Here is an 18,071-nt window from a genome sequence, read left to right on the forward strand (position 1 = left end):
ATGCCGGCGTGGCCACGGGGAAGGGGGGCCTTCGACTGTCCGGTGGACAGAGGCCACGCGATTCTCCCCCGAACGAGGAGACCGCAGGAATCCCTCGGGTTTGGGAGCGCGTCACCCGGCTGCCCGCTTTTCCCGCCGGGCTTCCTGGGAACGGCCTGGAAAAGGTTCGAGTCCGTTATCCCCGTGCCACCTCCGATGGGGGAGACGGGGGGGTAAAGGGGAGGTTCAAAGGGGAGGAGGGAGAAGAGGAGGAAAGAGCAGAGAAGCGGCAGGGAATAGTGGAGGAAGCCCCGGCCTGGAAGTTGGAAGGCCGTGGATTCTAATAATTCCCTCAGCGCTTACAACAGTGCTTGGAACACAGTAAGCACTTAACAAATACCATCATTACTGTTATTACCCTAATTATCACTATTATTATTAGTAGCCGTGCCCTGACGCTTGTGTATATATATATGCATATATATATGCATATGTGTGTATATATATACATATGTATATATATATGCACATATACATATGTGTATATATATACATATGTATATATATATATGTATATATGTTTGTACATATTTATTACTCTATTTATTTATTTTACTTGTACATATCTATTCTATTTATTTTATTTTGTTAGTCCGTTTGGTTTTGTTCTCTGTCTCCCCCTTTTAGACTGCGAGCCCACTGTTGGGTAGGGACCGTCTCTATATGTTGCCAATTTGTACTTCCCAAGCGCTTAGTACAGTGCTCTGCACACAGTAAGCGCTCAATAAATACGATTGATGATGATGATCAGCTGGGTGACCTTGGGCCACTTAATAATAAGGCCGATGATAACGACGGTATTTGTGAGGCGCTTACTACGTTCCAAGCGCTGTTCTAACCGCCGTCACGGGGCCGGCCCACGCTCTTCGGCCCCATTTTCCAGACGCGGTCCCCGAGGCCCAGAGGAGGGGAGTGACCCGCCCAAGGTCACGGGGCGCCCAAACGGGCGGCGGAAGCGGGATTATTCATTCAGTCGTATTTATTGAGCGCTTACTGCGTGCAGAGCACTGTACTAAGCGCTTGGGAAGGAGAAGTCGGCAACATATAGAGACGGTCCCGACCCAACAGCGGGCTCACGGTCTAGAAGGGGGAGACGGATGACAAAACATGGAGACAGGTGCCAAAATCGTTGGAAGAAATAGAAGAAATAGAATAAGCGCTGGAGTAGATACAAGATAATCAGATTGGAAACCCAAGCTCCGGTCCAGGAAAACCTGGACCGCAGCAGCAGAGAAGCAGCGTGGCTCAGTGGAAAAGAGCCCGGGCTTTGGAGTCAGAGGTCATGGGTTCAAATCCCGGCTCTGCCACTTGTCAGCTGGGTGACTCTGGGCAAGTCACTTCACTTCTCTGGGCCTCAGTTCCCTCATCTGGAAAATGGGGGTGAAGACTGGGAGCCCCACGCGGGACAACCTGATCACCTTGTAACCTCCCCAGTGCTCAGAACAGTGCTTTGCACATAGTAAGCGCTTAACAAATGCCATTATTCATTCATTCATTCATTCAATCGCATTTAATGAGCGCTTACTGTGTGCAGAGCACTGTACTAAGCGCTTGGGAAGTCCAAGTTGGCAACATGTAGAGACGGTCCCTACCCAACAGTGGGTTCACAGTCTAGAAGGGGGAGACAGACAACATAACAAAACATATTAGCAAAATAAAATAAATAGAATAAATATGTACAAATAAAATAGAGTAATAAATACGTACAAATATATATTATTAAGAGCCCGGGCTTTGGAGTCAGAGGTCATGAGTTCAAATCCTCGCTCTGCCTATTGTCGGCTGCGTGACTTTGGGCAAGTCACTTCACTTCTCTGGGCCTCAGTTCCCTCATCTGTCAAATGGGGATGAAGCCTGTGAGCCCCCCGTGGGACAACCGGATCACCTTGTAACCTCCCCAGCGCTCAGAACAGTGGTTTGCACATAGTAAGTGCTTAACAAATGCCATTATTATTAAGAGCCCGGGCTTTGGAGTCAGAGGTCATGGGTTCATGTCCCGGCTCTGCCGCTTGTCAGCTGGGTGACTCTGGGCAAGTCACTTCAATTCTCTGGGCCTCAGTTCCCTCATCTGTCAAATGGGGATGAAGACTGGGAGCCCCCCGTGGGACAACCGGATCACCTTGTGACCTCCCCAGCGCTTAGAACAGTGCTTGGCACATAGTAAGCGCTTAACAAATGCCATTATCATTATTATTAAGAGTCCGGGCTTTGGAGTCAGAGATCATGTGTTCAAATCCCGGCTCCACCAACTGTCAGCTGTGTGACCCTGGGCAAGTCACATCACTTCTCTGTGCCTCAGTTCCCTCATCTGTAAAATGGGGATGAAGACTGTGAGCCCCCCGTGGGACAACCGGATCACCTTGTGACCTCCCCAGTGCTCAGAGCAGTGCTTGGCACATAGTAAGCGCTTAATAAATGCTATCATTATTATTATTATTATTAAGAGCCCGGGCTTTGGAGTCAGAGGTCATAGGTTCAAATCCCGACTCTGCCATTTGTCAGCTATGTGACTTTGGGCAAGTCACATCACTTCTCTGGGCCTCAGTTTCCTCATCTGTCAAATGGGGATGAAGACTGGGAGCCCCCCGTGGGACAACCGGATCACCCTGTGACCTCCCCATCCTCAGAACAGTGCTTGGCACATAGTAAGCGCTTAATAAACGCTATTATCATTATTATTAAGAGCCCGGGCTTTGGAGTCAGAGGTCATGGGTTCAAATCCCGACTCCGCCACTTGTCAGCTGTGTGACTTTGGGCAAGTCACATCACTTCTCTGGGCCTCAGTTCCCTCATCTGTCAAATGGGGATGAAGGCTGTGAGCCCCCCGTGGGACAACCTGATCACCTTGTGACCTCCCCATCCTCAGAACAGTGCTTGGCACATAGTAAGTGCTTAATAAACGCAATTATTATTATTATTATTATTAACAGCCCGGGCTTTGGAGTCAGAGGTCATGGGTTCAAATCCCGGCTCTGCCACTTGTCAGCTGTGTGACTCTGACAACTTCACTTCTCTGGGCCTCAGTTCCTTCATCTGTCAAATGGGGATGAAGGCTGTGAGCCCCCCGTGGGACAACCTGATCACCTTGTGACCTCCCCATCCTCAGAACAGTGCTTGGCACATAGTAAGCGCTTAATAAACGCAATTATTATTATTATTATTAACAGCCCGGGCTTTGGAGTCAGAGGTCATAGGTTCAAATCCCGACTCTGCCATTTGTCAGCTATGTGACTTTGGGCAAGTCACATCACTTCTCTGTGCCTCAGTTCCCTCATCTGTCAAATGGGGATGAAGGCTGTGAGCCCCCCGTGGGACAACCTGATCACCTTGTGACCTCCCCATCCTCAGAACAGTGCTTGGCACATAGTAAGCGCTTAATAAACGCAATTATTATTATTATTATTATTAACAGCCCGGGCTTTGGAGTCAGAGGTCATAGGTTCAAATCCCGACTCTGCCATTTGTCAGCTATGTGACTTTGGGCAAGTCACATCACTTCTCTGGGCCTCAGTTTCCTCATCTGTCAAATGGGGATGAAGGCTGTGAGCCCCCCGTGGGACAACCTGATCACCCTGTGACCTCCCCATCCTCAGAACAGTGCTTGGCACATAGTAAGCGCTTAATAAATGCAATTATTATTATTATTATTATTAACAGCCCGGGCTTTGGAGTCAGAGGTCATAGGTTCAAATCCCGACTCTGCCATTTGTCAGCTATGTGACTTTGGACAAGTCACATCACTTCTCTGGGCCTCAGTTTCCTCATCTGTCAAATGGGGATGAAGACTGTGAGCCCCCCGTGGGACAACCGGATCACCCTGTGACCTCCCCATCCTCAGAACAGTGCTTGGCACATAGTAAGCGCTTAATAAACGCTATTATCATTATTATTAAGAGCCCGGGCTTTGGAGTCAGAGGTCATGGGTTCAAATCCCGACTCCGCCACTTGTCAGCTGTGTGACTTTGGGCAAGTCACATCACTTCTCTGTGCCTCAGTTCCCTCATCTGTCAAATGGGGATGAAGGCTGGGAGCCCCCCGTGGGACAACCTGATCACCTTGTGACCTCCCCATCCTCAGAACAGTGCTTGGCACATAGTAAGCGCTTAATAAACGCAATTATCATTATTATTATTAACAGCCCGGGCTTTGGAGTCAGAGGTCATGGGTTCAAATCCCGACTCCGCCACTTGTCAGCTGTGTGACTCTGACAACTTCACTTCTCTGGGCCTCAGTTCCTTCATCTGTCAAATGGGGATGAAGGCTGTGAGCCCCCCGTGGGACAACCTGATCACCTTGTGACCTCCCCATCCTCAGAACAGTGCTCGGCACATAGTAAGCGCTTAATAAATGCTATTATCATTAAGAGCCCGGGCTTTGGAGTCAGAGGTCGTGGGTTCAAATCCCGGCTCTGCCACTTGTCAGCTGGGTGACTCTGACAACTTCACTTCTCTGGGCCTCAGTTCCTTCATCTGTCAAATGGGGATGAAGACTGCGAGCCCCCCGTGGGACCACCTCATCACCTTGTAACCTCCCCAGCGCTTAGAACAGTGCTTGGCACGTAGTAAGCGCTCAACAAATGCCATTAAAAAAAAGAAAAAAGCCCCCGGTGCCCGGGGAGAGAGAACCGGGCTCACCCGCCTCGGTCCCCAGCGCTTAGCACAGTGCTTCTCCCGCGCAGAAGAAAACTCAATTCATTCAGTCGTATGTATTGAGCGCTTACTGTGTGCAGGGCGCACTGGACGACATTAAATACGATTGAATTGGAAAGAAAAGCCCCCGAAGACGGGCGGAGGCGGCCCCGGGAACGGGGAGGGATGGAGGGATGGATGGAGGGGATACGGTACCTTCTCCCGGGTCCTCCCAGACGGGCTCCGCTCGGCTCCTCGGGGGAGGGAAGGAAGGAAGGAAAGAACGGGCACCGGGCGAGCGGGCGACAGGCACCGGGCGACGGGCACCGGACTGGCACCGGACGAGGGGGGGGCGACTCCACCACTTCCGGTTCCCCGCGCCCCGCCCCGCCCGCACAGCGCCCCCGGCGGCGGGAGGCCGCCGCACGGCCGCCCCGCCCCGCCCTCACAGCGCCCCCGGCGGCGGGAGGCCGCACGGCCGCCCCGCTCCGCCCGCACAGCGCCCCCGGCGGCGGGAAGCGGCAGGGCCTCCGCGCCTCGCTCCGCCCTCACAGCGCCCCCGGCGGCGAGAAGCGGCAGGGCCGCCTCGATCCGCCCGCACAGCGCCCCCGGCGGCGGGAAGGGGCAGGGCCGCCCCGCTCCGCCCTCACAGCGCCCCCGGCGGCGGGAAGCGGCCCTCACAGCGCCCCCGGCGGCGGGAAGCAGCCCCGCCCCGCCCTCACAGCGCCCCCGGCGGCGGGAAGCGGCAGGGCCGCCCCGCTCCGCCCTCACAGCGCCCCCGGCGGCGGGAAGAGGCAGGGCCGCCCCGCTCCGCCCTCACAGCGCCCCCGGCGGCGGGAAGAGGCAGGGCCGCCCCGTTCCGCCCTCACAGCGCCCCCGGCGGCGGGAAGCGGCCCCGCTCCGCCCTCACAGCGCCCCCGGCGGCGGGAAGCGGCCCCGCTCCGCCCTCACAGCGCCCCCGGCGGCGGGAAGCGGCCCTCACAGCGCCCCCGGCGGCGGGAAGCAGCCCCGCCCCGCCCTCACAGCGCCCCCGGCGGCGAGAAGCGGCAGGGCCGCCTCGATCCGCCCGCACAGCGCCCCCGGCGGCGGGAAGGGGCAGGGCCGCCCCGCTCCGCCCGCACAGCGCCCCCGGCGGCGGGAAGGGGCAGGGCCGCCCCGCTCCGCCCGCACAGCGCCCCCGGCAGCGGGAAGCGGCAGGGCCGCCCCGCTCCGCCCTCACAGCGCCCCCGGCGGCGGGAGGCCGCACGGCCGCCCCGCTCCGCCCGCACAGCGCCCCCGGCGGCGGGAGGCCGCACGGCCGCCCCGCTCCGCGCGCACAGCGCCCCCGGCGGCGGGAGGCCGCACGGCCGCCCCGCTCCGCCCTCACAGCGCCCCCGGCGGCGGGAAGAGGCAGGACCGCCCCGCTCCGCCCTCACAGCGCCCCCGGCGGCGGGAAGAGGCAGGGACGCCCCGCTCCGCCCTCACAGCGCCCCCGGCGGCGGAAAGCGGCCCCGCCCCGCCCGCACAGCGCCCCCGGCGGCGGGAAGCGGCCCCGCTCCGCCCTCACAGCGCCCCCGGCGGCGGGAGACCGCCCGGCCTCCGCGTCTCGCTCCGCCAGCACAGCGCCCCCGGCGGCGGGATGCGGCAGGGCCGCCCCGCTCCGCCCTCACAGCGCCCCCGGCGGCGGGAAGCGGCCCCGCTCCGCCCTCACAGCGCCCCCGGCGGCGGGAAGCGGCAGGGCCGCCCCGCTCCGCCCTCACTAGCGCCCCCGGCGGCGGCAAGCCGCACGGCCTCCGCGGCTCGCTCCGCCCTCACAGCGCCCCCGGCGGGGAGAAGCAGCAGGGCCGCCCCGCTCCGCCCTCACAGCGCCCCCGGCGGCGGGAAGAGGCAGGGCCGCCCCGCTCCGCCCTCACAGCGCCCCCGGCGGCGAGAAGCGGCAGGGCCGCCCCGCTCCGCCCTCACAGCGCCCCCGGCGGTGGGAAGAGGCAGAGCAGCGAGAGGGAACCGGGCCTGAGGCGCGGGCTGAGGGGAAGGTGGGACAAGGGCTGCCCCCAAAATAATGAGGAGGAGGAGGACGAGGAGGAGGAGGAGGAAGAAGAAGGAAGAGGAGGAAGGCAGGAAGGGGGGGGAGAGGGGCAGGGGAAGGGGTGGGAGGACCTAGAAGGGCAGAGGGAGGAGAGGGGCCTGGGGCTGCTGCTGTTGCCCGTTTGCAGGCAGGGCACTGTCATGGGGAAAATCCCTAGTCCTGCTTGATTATAAACAACTGCATCTATAACGAAAATAACAATGGCATTTATTAAGTTCTGATCATAAGCTGTTGTCCACCCTGGCCGCACACTCCAGCAGAAGGGGCATTGACCGCATTTTCCCCTAAATGCTTAGCATGACCGACTCCATTGTGTGCAAAGCTCAACGACAGGATGTGTGAGGAATTGGTGGAAGAGGGCTGATACTGATCAAAGCGGCTACGCCCTGTCTTGAGAGGAATCCATCCTGTGTGGGCCATGTCTCCTGCTAACATCTCCTCACAATAGGGTGCCCAAGTTTCCTTTGTGTAGCCCCGATGGGGAACCAAATAAAAACGGAGAAGAGGGTGGGATTGGGGCTGTTCGTCACCCATGGGCGAGCAGTCAGCTTTTCTACCTCTACTGCTTTATGTGAACTCATGTCTGCGTGACTCCGTGGAAAGAGCCCGGGCTTTAGGGTCAGAGGTCATGGGTTCAAATCCCACCTCCGCCAACTTCCAGTTGTGTGACTTTGGGCAAGTCACTTTGCTTCTCTGGGCCTCAGTTCCCTCATCTGTAAAATGGGGATTAAGACTGTGAGCCCCCCCCCCCCCGTGGGACAATCTGATCACCTTGTAACCTCCCCAGTGCTTAGAATAGTGCTTTGCACATAATAAACGCTTAATAAATGTCATTATTACGTTGCCAACTTGTACTTCCCAAGCGCTTAGTACAGTGCTCTGAACACAGTAAACGCTCAATAAATACGATTGAATGAATGAATGAATTATTCCTATCTGCGTCATCACCTTGAGTTCTCGAACCCAGCGGCCGGTTTACCCCGGTTAACTTATTTTGCCCCTTACTTGTCGATAACGAACGCCAAACACTGTGCTAAACAATGGGCTGGATCTAGAGGAGCATCGTGGCTCAGTGGAAAGGGCCCGGGCTTGGGAGTTGTGGGTTCTAATCCCGGCTCCACCTTTGGTCAGCTGTGTGACTTTGGGCAAGTTACTTCACTTCTCTAGGCCTCAGTGACTTCATCTGGAAAATGGGGATGAAGACTGTGAGCCCCAAGTGGGACAACCTGATCGCCTTGTAATAATAATGATAGCATTTATTAATTGCATACTATGTGCAAAGTGCTGTTCAAAGCGCTGGGGAGGTTACAAGGAGATGAGATTGTTCCACAGGGGGCTCACAGTTTTAATCCCGATTTTACAGATGAGGTAACTGAGTCCCAGAGAAGTGAAGTGACTTACCCAAAGTCACACAGCTGACAATTGGTGGAGCCGAAATTTGAACCCATGACCTCTGACTCCAAAGCCCGTGCTCATAATAAAAATAATAATAATGGCATTTGTTAAGCGCTTACTATGTGCAAAGCACTGTTCTAAGCGCTGGGAAGGACACAAGGTAATCAGGTTGTCCCACGTGGGGCTCACAGTCTTAATCCCCATTTTAATGATGAGGTAACTGAGGCCCAGAGAAGTGAAGTGACTTACCCAGAGTCACACAGCTGACAATTGGCGGAGCCGGGATTTGAACCCATGCCCTCTGACTCCAAAGCCCGTGCACTTTCTACTGACCAACAACGCTTCTCTTGTATCATACCTCGTATTTCCCCAGCGCTTAGAACAGTGCTTGGCACATAGTAGGCGCTTAAGAAATGCCATCATCATTATTATTATGTGAGCCCACTGTTGGGTAGGGACTGTCTCTATATGTTGCCAACTTGTACTTCCCAAGCGCTTAGCACAGTGCTCTGCACACAGTAAACGCTCAATAAATACGATTGATTGATTGATTGATTACTACGCAGCCTCGAGTAGCGGCCTGCGCGGCCTTCTCGGCGGCGCATGCGCGCCCGCAGCGGCCCGCCACCGCACAGGCGCAGCTTTCTCGGCGGCGCCCGCCAGCCACTGCGCAGGCGCGGCCTTCTCGGGGTCGCCCGCCACCGCGCAGGCGCGGCCTTCTCGGCGGCGCCCGCAGCTGCCCGCCAGCCACTGCGGAGGCGCGGCCTTCTCGGGGGCGCCCGCCACCGCGCAGGCGCGGCCTTCTCGGCGGCACCCGCAGCTGCCCGCCAGCCACTGCGCAGGCGCGGCTTTCTCGGCGGCGCCCGCGCTCCCTCCACCGCGCAGGCGCTGTTTCCTCGGCGGGGCCCGCCGCTGCCGCTGCGCAGGCGCGGCCCCCGCAAAAGGCGGGGCGGGGGAGAGGGGGGCGGCCCCGACGTTGCGCGGCGTGCGTCATGACGTAGGTCGCCGCCCCCTCGCTCTGTGGCTGGCGGGGTGGGTGGGCCGCCCCCTCGTGGTGCGAGTCGGCACTGCGGGCCGGAGAGGAGCTTGATGGACGCGCCTCCGGCCGCCGCCGCCATGCAGCCCCCCGTCCTCACCCCGCACGTCTACTGGGCCCAACGACACCACGAGCTCTACCTTCGCGTGGAGCTCAGCGACGTGAAGGTAAAATCCTTCCCCCCGCCACGGGCCACCCAAAGGGAGACTACCAACAACCATCACCATTCATTCAATCCTATTTATTGAGCGCTTACGGTGTGCAGAGCACTGTACTAAGCGCTTGGGAAGTCCAAGTTGGCAACATCTAGAGCCGGTCCCTGCCCAACAACGGGCTCACAGTCTAGAAGGGGGTAAAAGCACAGGCCCGGGAGCCAGAAGGACCTGGGTTCTAATCATCATCATCATCAATCGTATTTATGGAGCGCTTACTACGTGCAGAGCACTGTACTAAGCGCTTGGGAAGTACAAGGTGGCAACATCTAGAGACAGTCCCTACCCAACAGTGGGCTCACAGTCTAAAAGGGGGAGACAGAGAACAAAACCAAACATACGAACAAAATAAAATAAATAGGATAGATATGTACAAGTAAAATAGAGTAATAAATCTGTACAACCATATCTACATGTGCTGTGGGGAAGGGAAGGAGGTAAGATCATCATCAACATCAATCGTATTTATGGAGCGCTTACTATGTGCAGAGCACTGTACTAAGCGCTTGGGAAGTACAAATTGGCAACATCTAGAGACAGTCCCTACCCAACAGCGGGCTCATAGTCTAAAAGGGGGAGACAGAGAACAAAACCAAACATACTAACAAAATAAAATAAATAGGATAGATATGTACAAGTAAAATAAATAGATAAATAGAGTAATAAATCTGTACAACCATATCTACATGTGCTGTGGGAAAGGGAAGGAGGTAAGATGGGGGGGATGGAGAGGGGGATGAGGGGGAGAAGCGACGTGACTTGCCCAAAATCACCCAGCTGACAAGTGGTGGAGCCGGGATTTGAACCCACGACCTCTGACTCCAAAGCCCAGGCTCTTTCCACTGAGCCATGCTGCTTCTCGCCCCCGAATCTTCCAGCCCCTCCTCTAAATAATAATAATAATAATGATGATGATGGTTTTGGTAAGCGCTTACTATGTGTTAAGCATTGTTCTAAGCGCTGGGGTGTCTACAGGGTAATCAGGTTGTCCCACGGGGGGGCTCACATTTTTTAATCCCCATTTTACAGATGAGGTCACTGAGGCTCAGAGAATAATAATAATAATGATGGTATTTGTTAAGCACTTACTATGTGCAAAGCACTGTTCTAAGCGCCGGGGAGGTTACAGGGTGATCAGGTTGCCCCACGGGGGGCTCACAGTTTTAATCCCCATTTTACAGATGAGGTCACTGAGGCTCAGAGAATAATAATAATAATGATGGTATTTGTTAAGCACTTACTATGTGCAAAGCACTGTTCTAAGCGCCGGGGAGGTTACAGGGTGATCAGGTTGCCCCACAGGAGGCTCACAGTTTTAATCCCCGTTTTACAGATGAGGGAACTGAGGCCCAGAGAAGTGAAGTGACTTGCCCACAGTCACACAGCAGACCAGTGGCAGAGCCGGGATTAGAACCCACGACCTCTGACTCCCGAGCCTGGGCTCTTTCCATCGAGCCACGCTACTTCCCGTCCCGGGGCCCATGCGCGATCAGGGGACAAGGTGTATCTTGCCCTGAATCCTTTTCCAGCCCCTCCTCTTAATAATAATGATAATAATAATAATAATAATGGTTTTTGGTAAGCGCTCACTATGTGCTAAGCACTGTTCTAAGCGCTGGGGTGGCTACAAGGTAATCAGGTTGTCCCACGAGGGGCTCACATTTTTTAACCTCCATTTTACAGATGAGGTCACTGAGGCACAGAGAAGTGAAGTGACTTGTCCAAGGTCACCCAGCTCACAAGCGGCGGAGCCGGGATTAGAACCCACGACCTCTGACTCCCGAGCCCGGGCTCTTCCCATTGAGCCCCCTGTTTCCCATCCCGACCGGGCGACCCGGTGTATCTTGCCCTGAATCCTTTTCCAGCCCCTCCTCTTAATAATAATAATGGTTTTTGGTAAGCGCTTACTATGTGCTAAGCACTGTTCTAAGCGCTGGGGTGGATACAAGGTAATCAGGTTGTCCCGCGGGGGGGCTCACATTTTTTAACTCCCATTTTCCAGATGAGGTCACTGAGGCACAGAGAAGTGAAGTGGCTTGCCCAGGGTCACACAGCAGACGTGCGGCGGAGCAGGGATTAGAACCCACGACCCTCGGACTCCCAGTTCCCTGCTCTATCCATTAAGCCGCACTGCTTCTACCTTCTAGACTGTGAGCCTGCTGTTGGGTAGGGACCGCCAACTTGGACTTCCCAAGCGCTTAGTACAGTGCTCTGCACACAGTAAGCGCTCAATAAATACGATTGATTGATTCTCAGCAAGGTGCGTGGGATGGGAGGAGACGTCGCCAGGCCCGGGCATGTAGTAGCCACCCAGGTGAGGAAAGAGCCGCCCCACAGGGCCTGGGGTTTTCCAGGAGCCGTTGGCCAGGCTATTTACTGAGCGCATATGGTGTCCTAGCCGGGGATCGTTGGAGGCAGGAGTGGTCCTTGGCCCCGGCTGAGGAAACCTGGCGGACATCCAAGCTCCCAGTCCCGCGCCTCCCTTCTTGTGAAACCTGCTGTAGACTCCTCGGGAAAGAGATCGGCCGATCGTATTTATTGAGCGCTTACTGTGTGCAGAGCACTGGACTGAGCTCTTGGGATGTACAAGTCGCCAGCGGTCCCTGCCCACCAGCGGGCCCCCAGTCTGGAAGGGGGAGACAGACAACGGAACGGAACAAGTAGACCGGCTTCAGTACCATTAGGATAAATCAATCAATCGTATTTATTGAGCGCTTACCGTGTGCAGAGCACTGTACTAAGCGCTTGGGAAGTACAAGCTGGCAACATAGACAGTCCCTTCCCAACAGCGGGCTCACACTCTAGAAGGGGGAGACAGAGAACAAAACCAAACATACTAACATAATAAAATAAATGGAATAGATAGGTACAAAATTTTCATTCATTCCAACTCAGTAAATACGACTCAGTAAATAAGCACTCAGTAAATACAACTGAGTGAATGAATGAACGAAGAGGTGGCGCAAGCTAAATAAATAAATAAATAAATAAATAAAATTGTAGCTATATACACGTCATTAATAAAATAGAGTAGTAAATCTGTACGAAACAGGGCTTTGAAGGGAGGAAGAGAGCTAGTTTGGCGGATTCCGGGCCAATTAATTACAATCCATCAGTCAACCAATCAATCATATAGCCCCACCAGAGCCCCAGAGGGAAATAAAAATGATCATAATATTGATACTTGTTAAGCACTTTCTTTGTGCCAAACACTCAGCCAAGGACTGTAAACTCATTTGGGGCAGGGGATGTATCTGTTTATGGTTGTGCTCTCCCAAGCGCTTAGTACAGTGCTCTGCACACAGTAAGTGCTCAATAAATGAGTGACTCATCATCATCATCATCAATCGTATTTATTGAGCACTTACTATGTGCAGAGCACTGTACTAAGCGCTTGGGAAGTCCAAATTGGCAACATCTAGAGACAGTCCCTACCCAACAGTGGGCTCACAGTCTAAAAGGGGGAGACGGAACAAAACCAAACATACTAACAAAATAAAATAAATAGAATAGCTATGTACAAGTAAAGTAGAGTAATAAAAATGTACAAATATGTATCTACAAATATGTACATACATATATACAGTGAATACATATATAGAGTGAATGAATATAAGATGATAATTCTCCCCCTTACAACTACCATCCTCTCCCTCCCCCTGCCTCCAGGCACTTCAGCCTTACACAGCAGGGAGGATCAATTAATCAGTTATTTTTAGTGAGTGATTGAGTGCAAACACTGGACTAAGCGCTGGGGAAAGTACAGTACTGTAGGCTCTTTGTGGGCTGGAATGCGTCTCTTTATTGTACTGTATTCTCAAGCACTTAGTACAGTGCTTTGCACACAGTTAGCAAGCCCGCTGTTGGGTAGGGACCGTCTCTATATGTTGCCAACTTGGACTTCCCAAGCGCTTAGTACAGTGCTCTGCACACAGTAAGCGCTCAATAAATACGATTGAATGAATGAATTTTCATTCATTCCAACTCAGTAAATACAACTCAGTAAATAAGCACTCAGTAAATACAACTGAGCGAACGAATGAACGAACAGAGTTGGTAGAGATGTTCCCGGCCCGCAAGGAGCTTACAGTCAAGAGGCGGGGAGGCAGACGTTAAAATAAATTGTGGGTCTGATAGGGGGCTGAGGGAGGGAGGAATAAGCAATAATAATAATAATTTTGGTACCTGTTAAGCGCTTACCATGTGCCAAGCACTGTTTCAGATCCAAGTTCAAGGGCGTAATAAGCAATAATAATAATAATTTTGGTATCTGTTAAGCGCTTACTATGTGCCAAGCACTGTTTCAGATCCAAGTTCAAGGGCGTTGCGGAAGGGAGAGGAAAGGAGGCCTTTTGGAGGAGACGGGCCTTCAATCACTTCTCTGTGCCTCAGTTCCCTCATCTGTAAAATGAGGATTAAGACTGTGAGCCCCCCGCCGTGGGACAACCTGATCACATTGTAACCTCCCCAGCGCTTAGAACAGTGCACTGTACATAGTAAGCGCTTAATAAATGCTATCAAAAAATTAATAAATAAAGGCTTTGAAGGTGGCGAGGGTATTGGATATGTTGGATATGAAGAGGGAGGGCGTTCGGGGCCAGAGGCGGGACGTGGGCGAGAGATCGGGGGTGAGATAGATGAGATCGAAGTTCAGTGAGTAGATTGGCATCAGAGGGGCAAAGTGAGCGTGCTGGGTTTCAGGAGGAAATCTGAGTGGCAAGGTGGGAGGGCAAGGGGATTGAGCGCTTAAAAGTCGACGGGACGGAGCGTCCGATGCGGAGGCGGATGGGCCACCGCTGGACGTTCTCGAAGAGCGGGGAGACGTGGGCCCAACGGCTTTTCTTAGAAAAATGAACCAGGCAGCAGAGCGGAGGACGGACCGGAGCGGGGAGGGACGGGAGGCAAGGAGGTCAGCACCGAGGCTGATGCGGTAATGAAGGCGTAGGAGCAGTTGGGATGGAGAAGAAAGGGTGGGTTTTAGCGATGCTGCGAAGGTTGAACTGACAGGATTGGGTGACAGATTGAATACGGGGGTTGAATGAGAGAGATGATTCAAGGCGAATGCCAAGGTTACGGGCTTGTGAAACAGTCAGGGGGAGGACAGGGTTTGGGTGGGAAGACGAGGAGCTCTATTTTGGACATGTTAAGCTTGCCGTGGCGGCGAAACATCCAGGTGGAAAAGCCTTGGAGGCAGGAGGAATTACGAAACAGAAGACGTGAGAGAGATCGGGGCTTGGAGGTGTAGATTTGGACGTCTTCGATCAATCAGTGGTATTTATTGAGCACTTACCACGCGCAGAGCACTGTACTGAGGGCTTGGGAAAGTACAACAGAATCAGCAGGCACGTTTCCTGCCCATATTGAGCCTACAGTCTTAGAGAGGGAGGAAGACATGAGTACGAATAAATAAGCGATTTATAAATCGTCACAGAGATAGCAGTTGTAGCCAGGGGAGCGAATGACTTCTCCAAGGGAGTTGGTAAAGGTGGAGAACAGAAGGGAAGCGGCGTGGCTCAGTGGAAAGAGCCCGGGCTTTGGAGTCAGAGGTCATGGGTTCAAATCCCGGCCCTGCCAATTGTCAGCTGTGTGACTTTGGGCAAGTCGCTTCACTTCTCTATGCCTCAGTGACCTCATCTGTAAAATGGGGATGAAGACTGTGAGCCCCCCGTGGGACAACCTCATCACCTTGTCACCTCCCCAGCGCTTAGAACAGTGCTTTGCACGTAGTAAGCACTTAATAAACGCCATCATTGTTATTATTATTAAGGGGACCCAGAACTGGGCCTTGAGGGACCCCCACATTTAGGGGGAAACAGAAGGAGCGCGAAGGGAAGACTGAGAACGAGCCATTAGAGAGTTCTAGGAGGATTCCTAGGAGATAATAATAATAATGGCATTTATTAAGCACTTACTATGTGCCAAGCGCTGTTCTAAGCACTGGGGAGGTTACAGGGTGATCCAGTTGTACCTCGTGGGGCTCAGAGTCTTCATCCCCATTTTCCAGATGAGGTAACTGAGGCCCAAAGAAGTGAAGTGACTGGCCCAAAGTCACACAGCTGACAGTTGGTAGAGCCGGGATTCGAACCCATGAACTCTGACTCCAAAGCCCGGGCTCTCTCCACTGAGCCACGCTGCTTCCCAGCTTCCTAGGCTCCCAGAGATCCTAAAAGGAGAAGCAGGAGAGGACAGAGTCCGCGAAGCCGAGGTTGGATAATGTTTCCGGGAGAAGGGGGAGGTCGACCGCACCGAAGGCAGCTGAGGGGAAGAGGGGGATTAGGATGGAGGAGAGGCTGTCGGATCTGGAAAGAAGGGGGTCTCCGGTGACCTGTGAGAGGGCGGTTTCTGTGGAGCGAAGGAGGTGGAAGCCAGTTGGGATGTGGTCAAGGAGCAGAAGGGGAGGCAACTCACTCAAAGAGTTGGAAGAGGAATGGGAGGAAGGCTTTTAAAGCTCTTCAGATCAAAAACCCTCATCCTAACCCTTGGCGGAGAACAGTCTCGTCTGCCTTTCTTGGAGATAGTAGCGGTCCTAGTTACTGTACCTCCCAAGCGCTTAGTACAGTGCTCTGCACACACTAAGCGCTCAATAAACACGATTGAATGAATGAATGAATGAATTAAGCTTGTACTGTGTGTACAGCACTGTGCAAAGCGCCGAGGTCAAAACACACGCGTGAGAACAGGGTCCCTAGCCTCCAGGGAGTTGATGATCTTAGAATAGGTTGGGAAGGAGAAGACGTTGGGGGAGACGACGAGAATGCTAAACCAACAGAAGAGAAAAGCACAGTAATAAATATGATAAATAAATAAATACGATGCGGTCGTGGGTTCAAATCCCGGCTCTGCCAATTGTCAACTGACTTTGGGCAAGTCGCTTAACTTCTCCGTGCCTCAGTTCCCTCATCTGGAAAATGGGGATGAAGACTGTGAGCCCCCCGTGGGACAACCTGACCACCTTGTAACCTCCCCAGTGCTTACTTGTACATATCTATTCTATTTATTTTATTTTGTTAGTATGTTTGGTTTTGTTCTCTGTCTCCCCCTTTTAGACTGCGAGCCCACTGTTGGGTAGGGACTGTCTCTAAATGTTGCCAATTTGTACTTCCCAAGCGCTTAGTACAGTGCTCTGCACACAGTAAGCGCTCAATAAATACGAAAAAAACAACCAGCGCTTTGCAAATAGTAAGCGCTTAATAAATGCCATCATTATCATAAAAGCACCAGGGTGTTGTGGCTGGAGGGGAAGCATCCGAAGTATTAAAGAGGGGTATGAGCCCTTCCTTCATGTTCACAGTTTCTGATCCGGGATCGGAGAAGCAGTGTGGCCTAGTGGAAAGAGCGAGGGCCCGGGTGCTAATCCCCCACTCCAGCCACTTACCTGCTTTGTGACCTTGGACATGTCACTTCACTTCTCTGGGCCTCTGTTCGCTCATCTGTAAAAATGAGGAGTCAATTCCTGTTCTCCCTCCTATTTAAGACAGTAAACCCCATGTGGATCAGCGATTGTGTCTGACTTGATAGTATATCTACCCCAGCGGGTTGTCGTCCGGTACTTGGCACAGAGTAAGCGCTTATCAAATACCACCGTAATTATTATCTGGGCTGAGTATAGTCCCTTTGGAATGGCTACTACTGTTCTGGGTGGCACGTTTGCAAATTAAATATAAGGAAATAAGCTATCTCACCCCACCCTCCCCCCCGCCCCGACACACAAACCCACACACTTACCCCATTGTGGAGTAAATTATAATAATATCAGACCTGGGAGACAGAGGATTTGGGATCTAATCTTGGCTCTGCCGGTCGCTTGCTGTGTGACCTTAGGCGAGTCACTTCCGTGCCTGTTTCCACAACTGTAAAATGAGGATTCAATACATGTTCTCCCTTCTACTTAAACTGCGAGCTCCATGCCGGGCAGGGACTGTGTCCAACCTAATTGCCATGTACCTACCGTAGAGCCTACAACAGTGTTTCACACATGGGAAGCGCATAATAAATATGCTTGTCTGCTGTGTGACCTTGGGCACGTCACTTAACTTCTCTGTGCCTGTTACCTCTTCTGTAAAATGGGGATTAAAAGTGTGAGCCCCACGTGGGACAATCTGATTTACCCTATATCAACCCCAGTGCTTAGAACAGTGCTTGGCACATAGTAAGCACTTAAATATCATAATTATTATTATTACTACCATAAATAATAATAAAAATAACCGAGGCTTTGTTAAGCACCTGCTGTATGCCGAGCATTCTACTAAGCAGTGGGGTAATTACGAGGTAATCGGGTCGGACACGGTCCCTGTCCCACGGGGAGCTCACAGACTAACTAGTTCAGCAGTCTGTCGTATTTATTGAACGCTTACTTTGTGCAGAACACTGTACTAAGCACCTGGGAAAGTACAATATAACAGTAGGCACATTCCCCACCCACAACGAGCTTACAGTCTAGAGGGGAAGATGGACATGAGTAAAAACAAATAAATTACAGATACCGACTTAAAGTGCCCTGGGGCTGGGAGGGGGTGATGAATAAAGGAAGCAAGTCAGGGCGAAGGGAAGGGAAGACCTCTTGGAGGAGATGGGCCTCCAATAAGGGTTTGAAGCGGGGGAAAAAAGTTATTGTGTGGCTCATTTAGAGGGAGGAAGGACAGGTACTGAGTTCCCGTTTTACAGATGAGGAAACTGAGGCCCAGATGTTAGAA

At 53.2% G+C, this 18,071-nt stretch overlaps 3 protein-coding genes across 3 annotated transcripts in view; 2 read left to right on the forward strand and 1 right to left on the reverse strand.

The window, feature by feature from the left end:
- Positions 1-4,981, reverse strand: part of DPP8 (dipeptidyl peptidase 8) — a 65,226-nt gene extending 60,245 nt beyond the window's left edge. The window contains exon 1 of the mRNA XM_038766962.1: positions 4,884-4,981. The gene's annotated coding sequence lies outside the window, so the exon portion shown is untranslated. The remainder of the gene's footprint in view (positions 1-4,883) is intronic.
- Positions 1-9,217, forward strand: LOC119945807 (basic proline-rich protein-like). Its single transcript, XM_038766993.1, has 3 exons — positions 1-212; positions 4,904-6,621; positions 8,745-9,217. Exons 1-3 carry the CDS (start codon positions 1-3, stop codon positions 9,215-9,217), a joined length of 2,403 nt encoding a protein of 800 aa, XP_038622921.1.
- HACD3 (3-hydroxyacyl-CoA dehydratase 3) overlaps positions 9,187-18,071 on the forward strand; it is a 24,155-nt gene continuing 15,270 nt past the window's right edge. Inside the window, exon 1 of the mRNA XM_038766956.1 lies at positions 9,187-9,330. Within this exon, the coding sequence (XP_038622884.1) occupies positions 9,217-9,330 (114 nt within the window). The 5' untranslated portion in view covers positions 9,187-9,216. The remainder of the gene's footprint in view (positions 9,331-18,071) is intronic.

This window comes from Tachyglossus aculeatus, chromosome 26 (assembly GCF_015852505.1).
Source record: "Tachyglossus aculeatus isolate mTacAcu1 chromosome 26, mTacAcu1.pri, whole genome shotgun sequence".
In the NCBI taxonomy this organism is placed as follows: domain Eukaryota; kingdom Metazoa; phylum Chordata; class Mammalia; order Monotremata; family Tachyglossidae; genus Tachyglossus; species Tachyglossus aculeatus.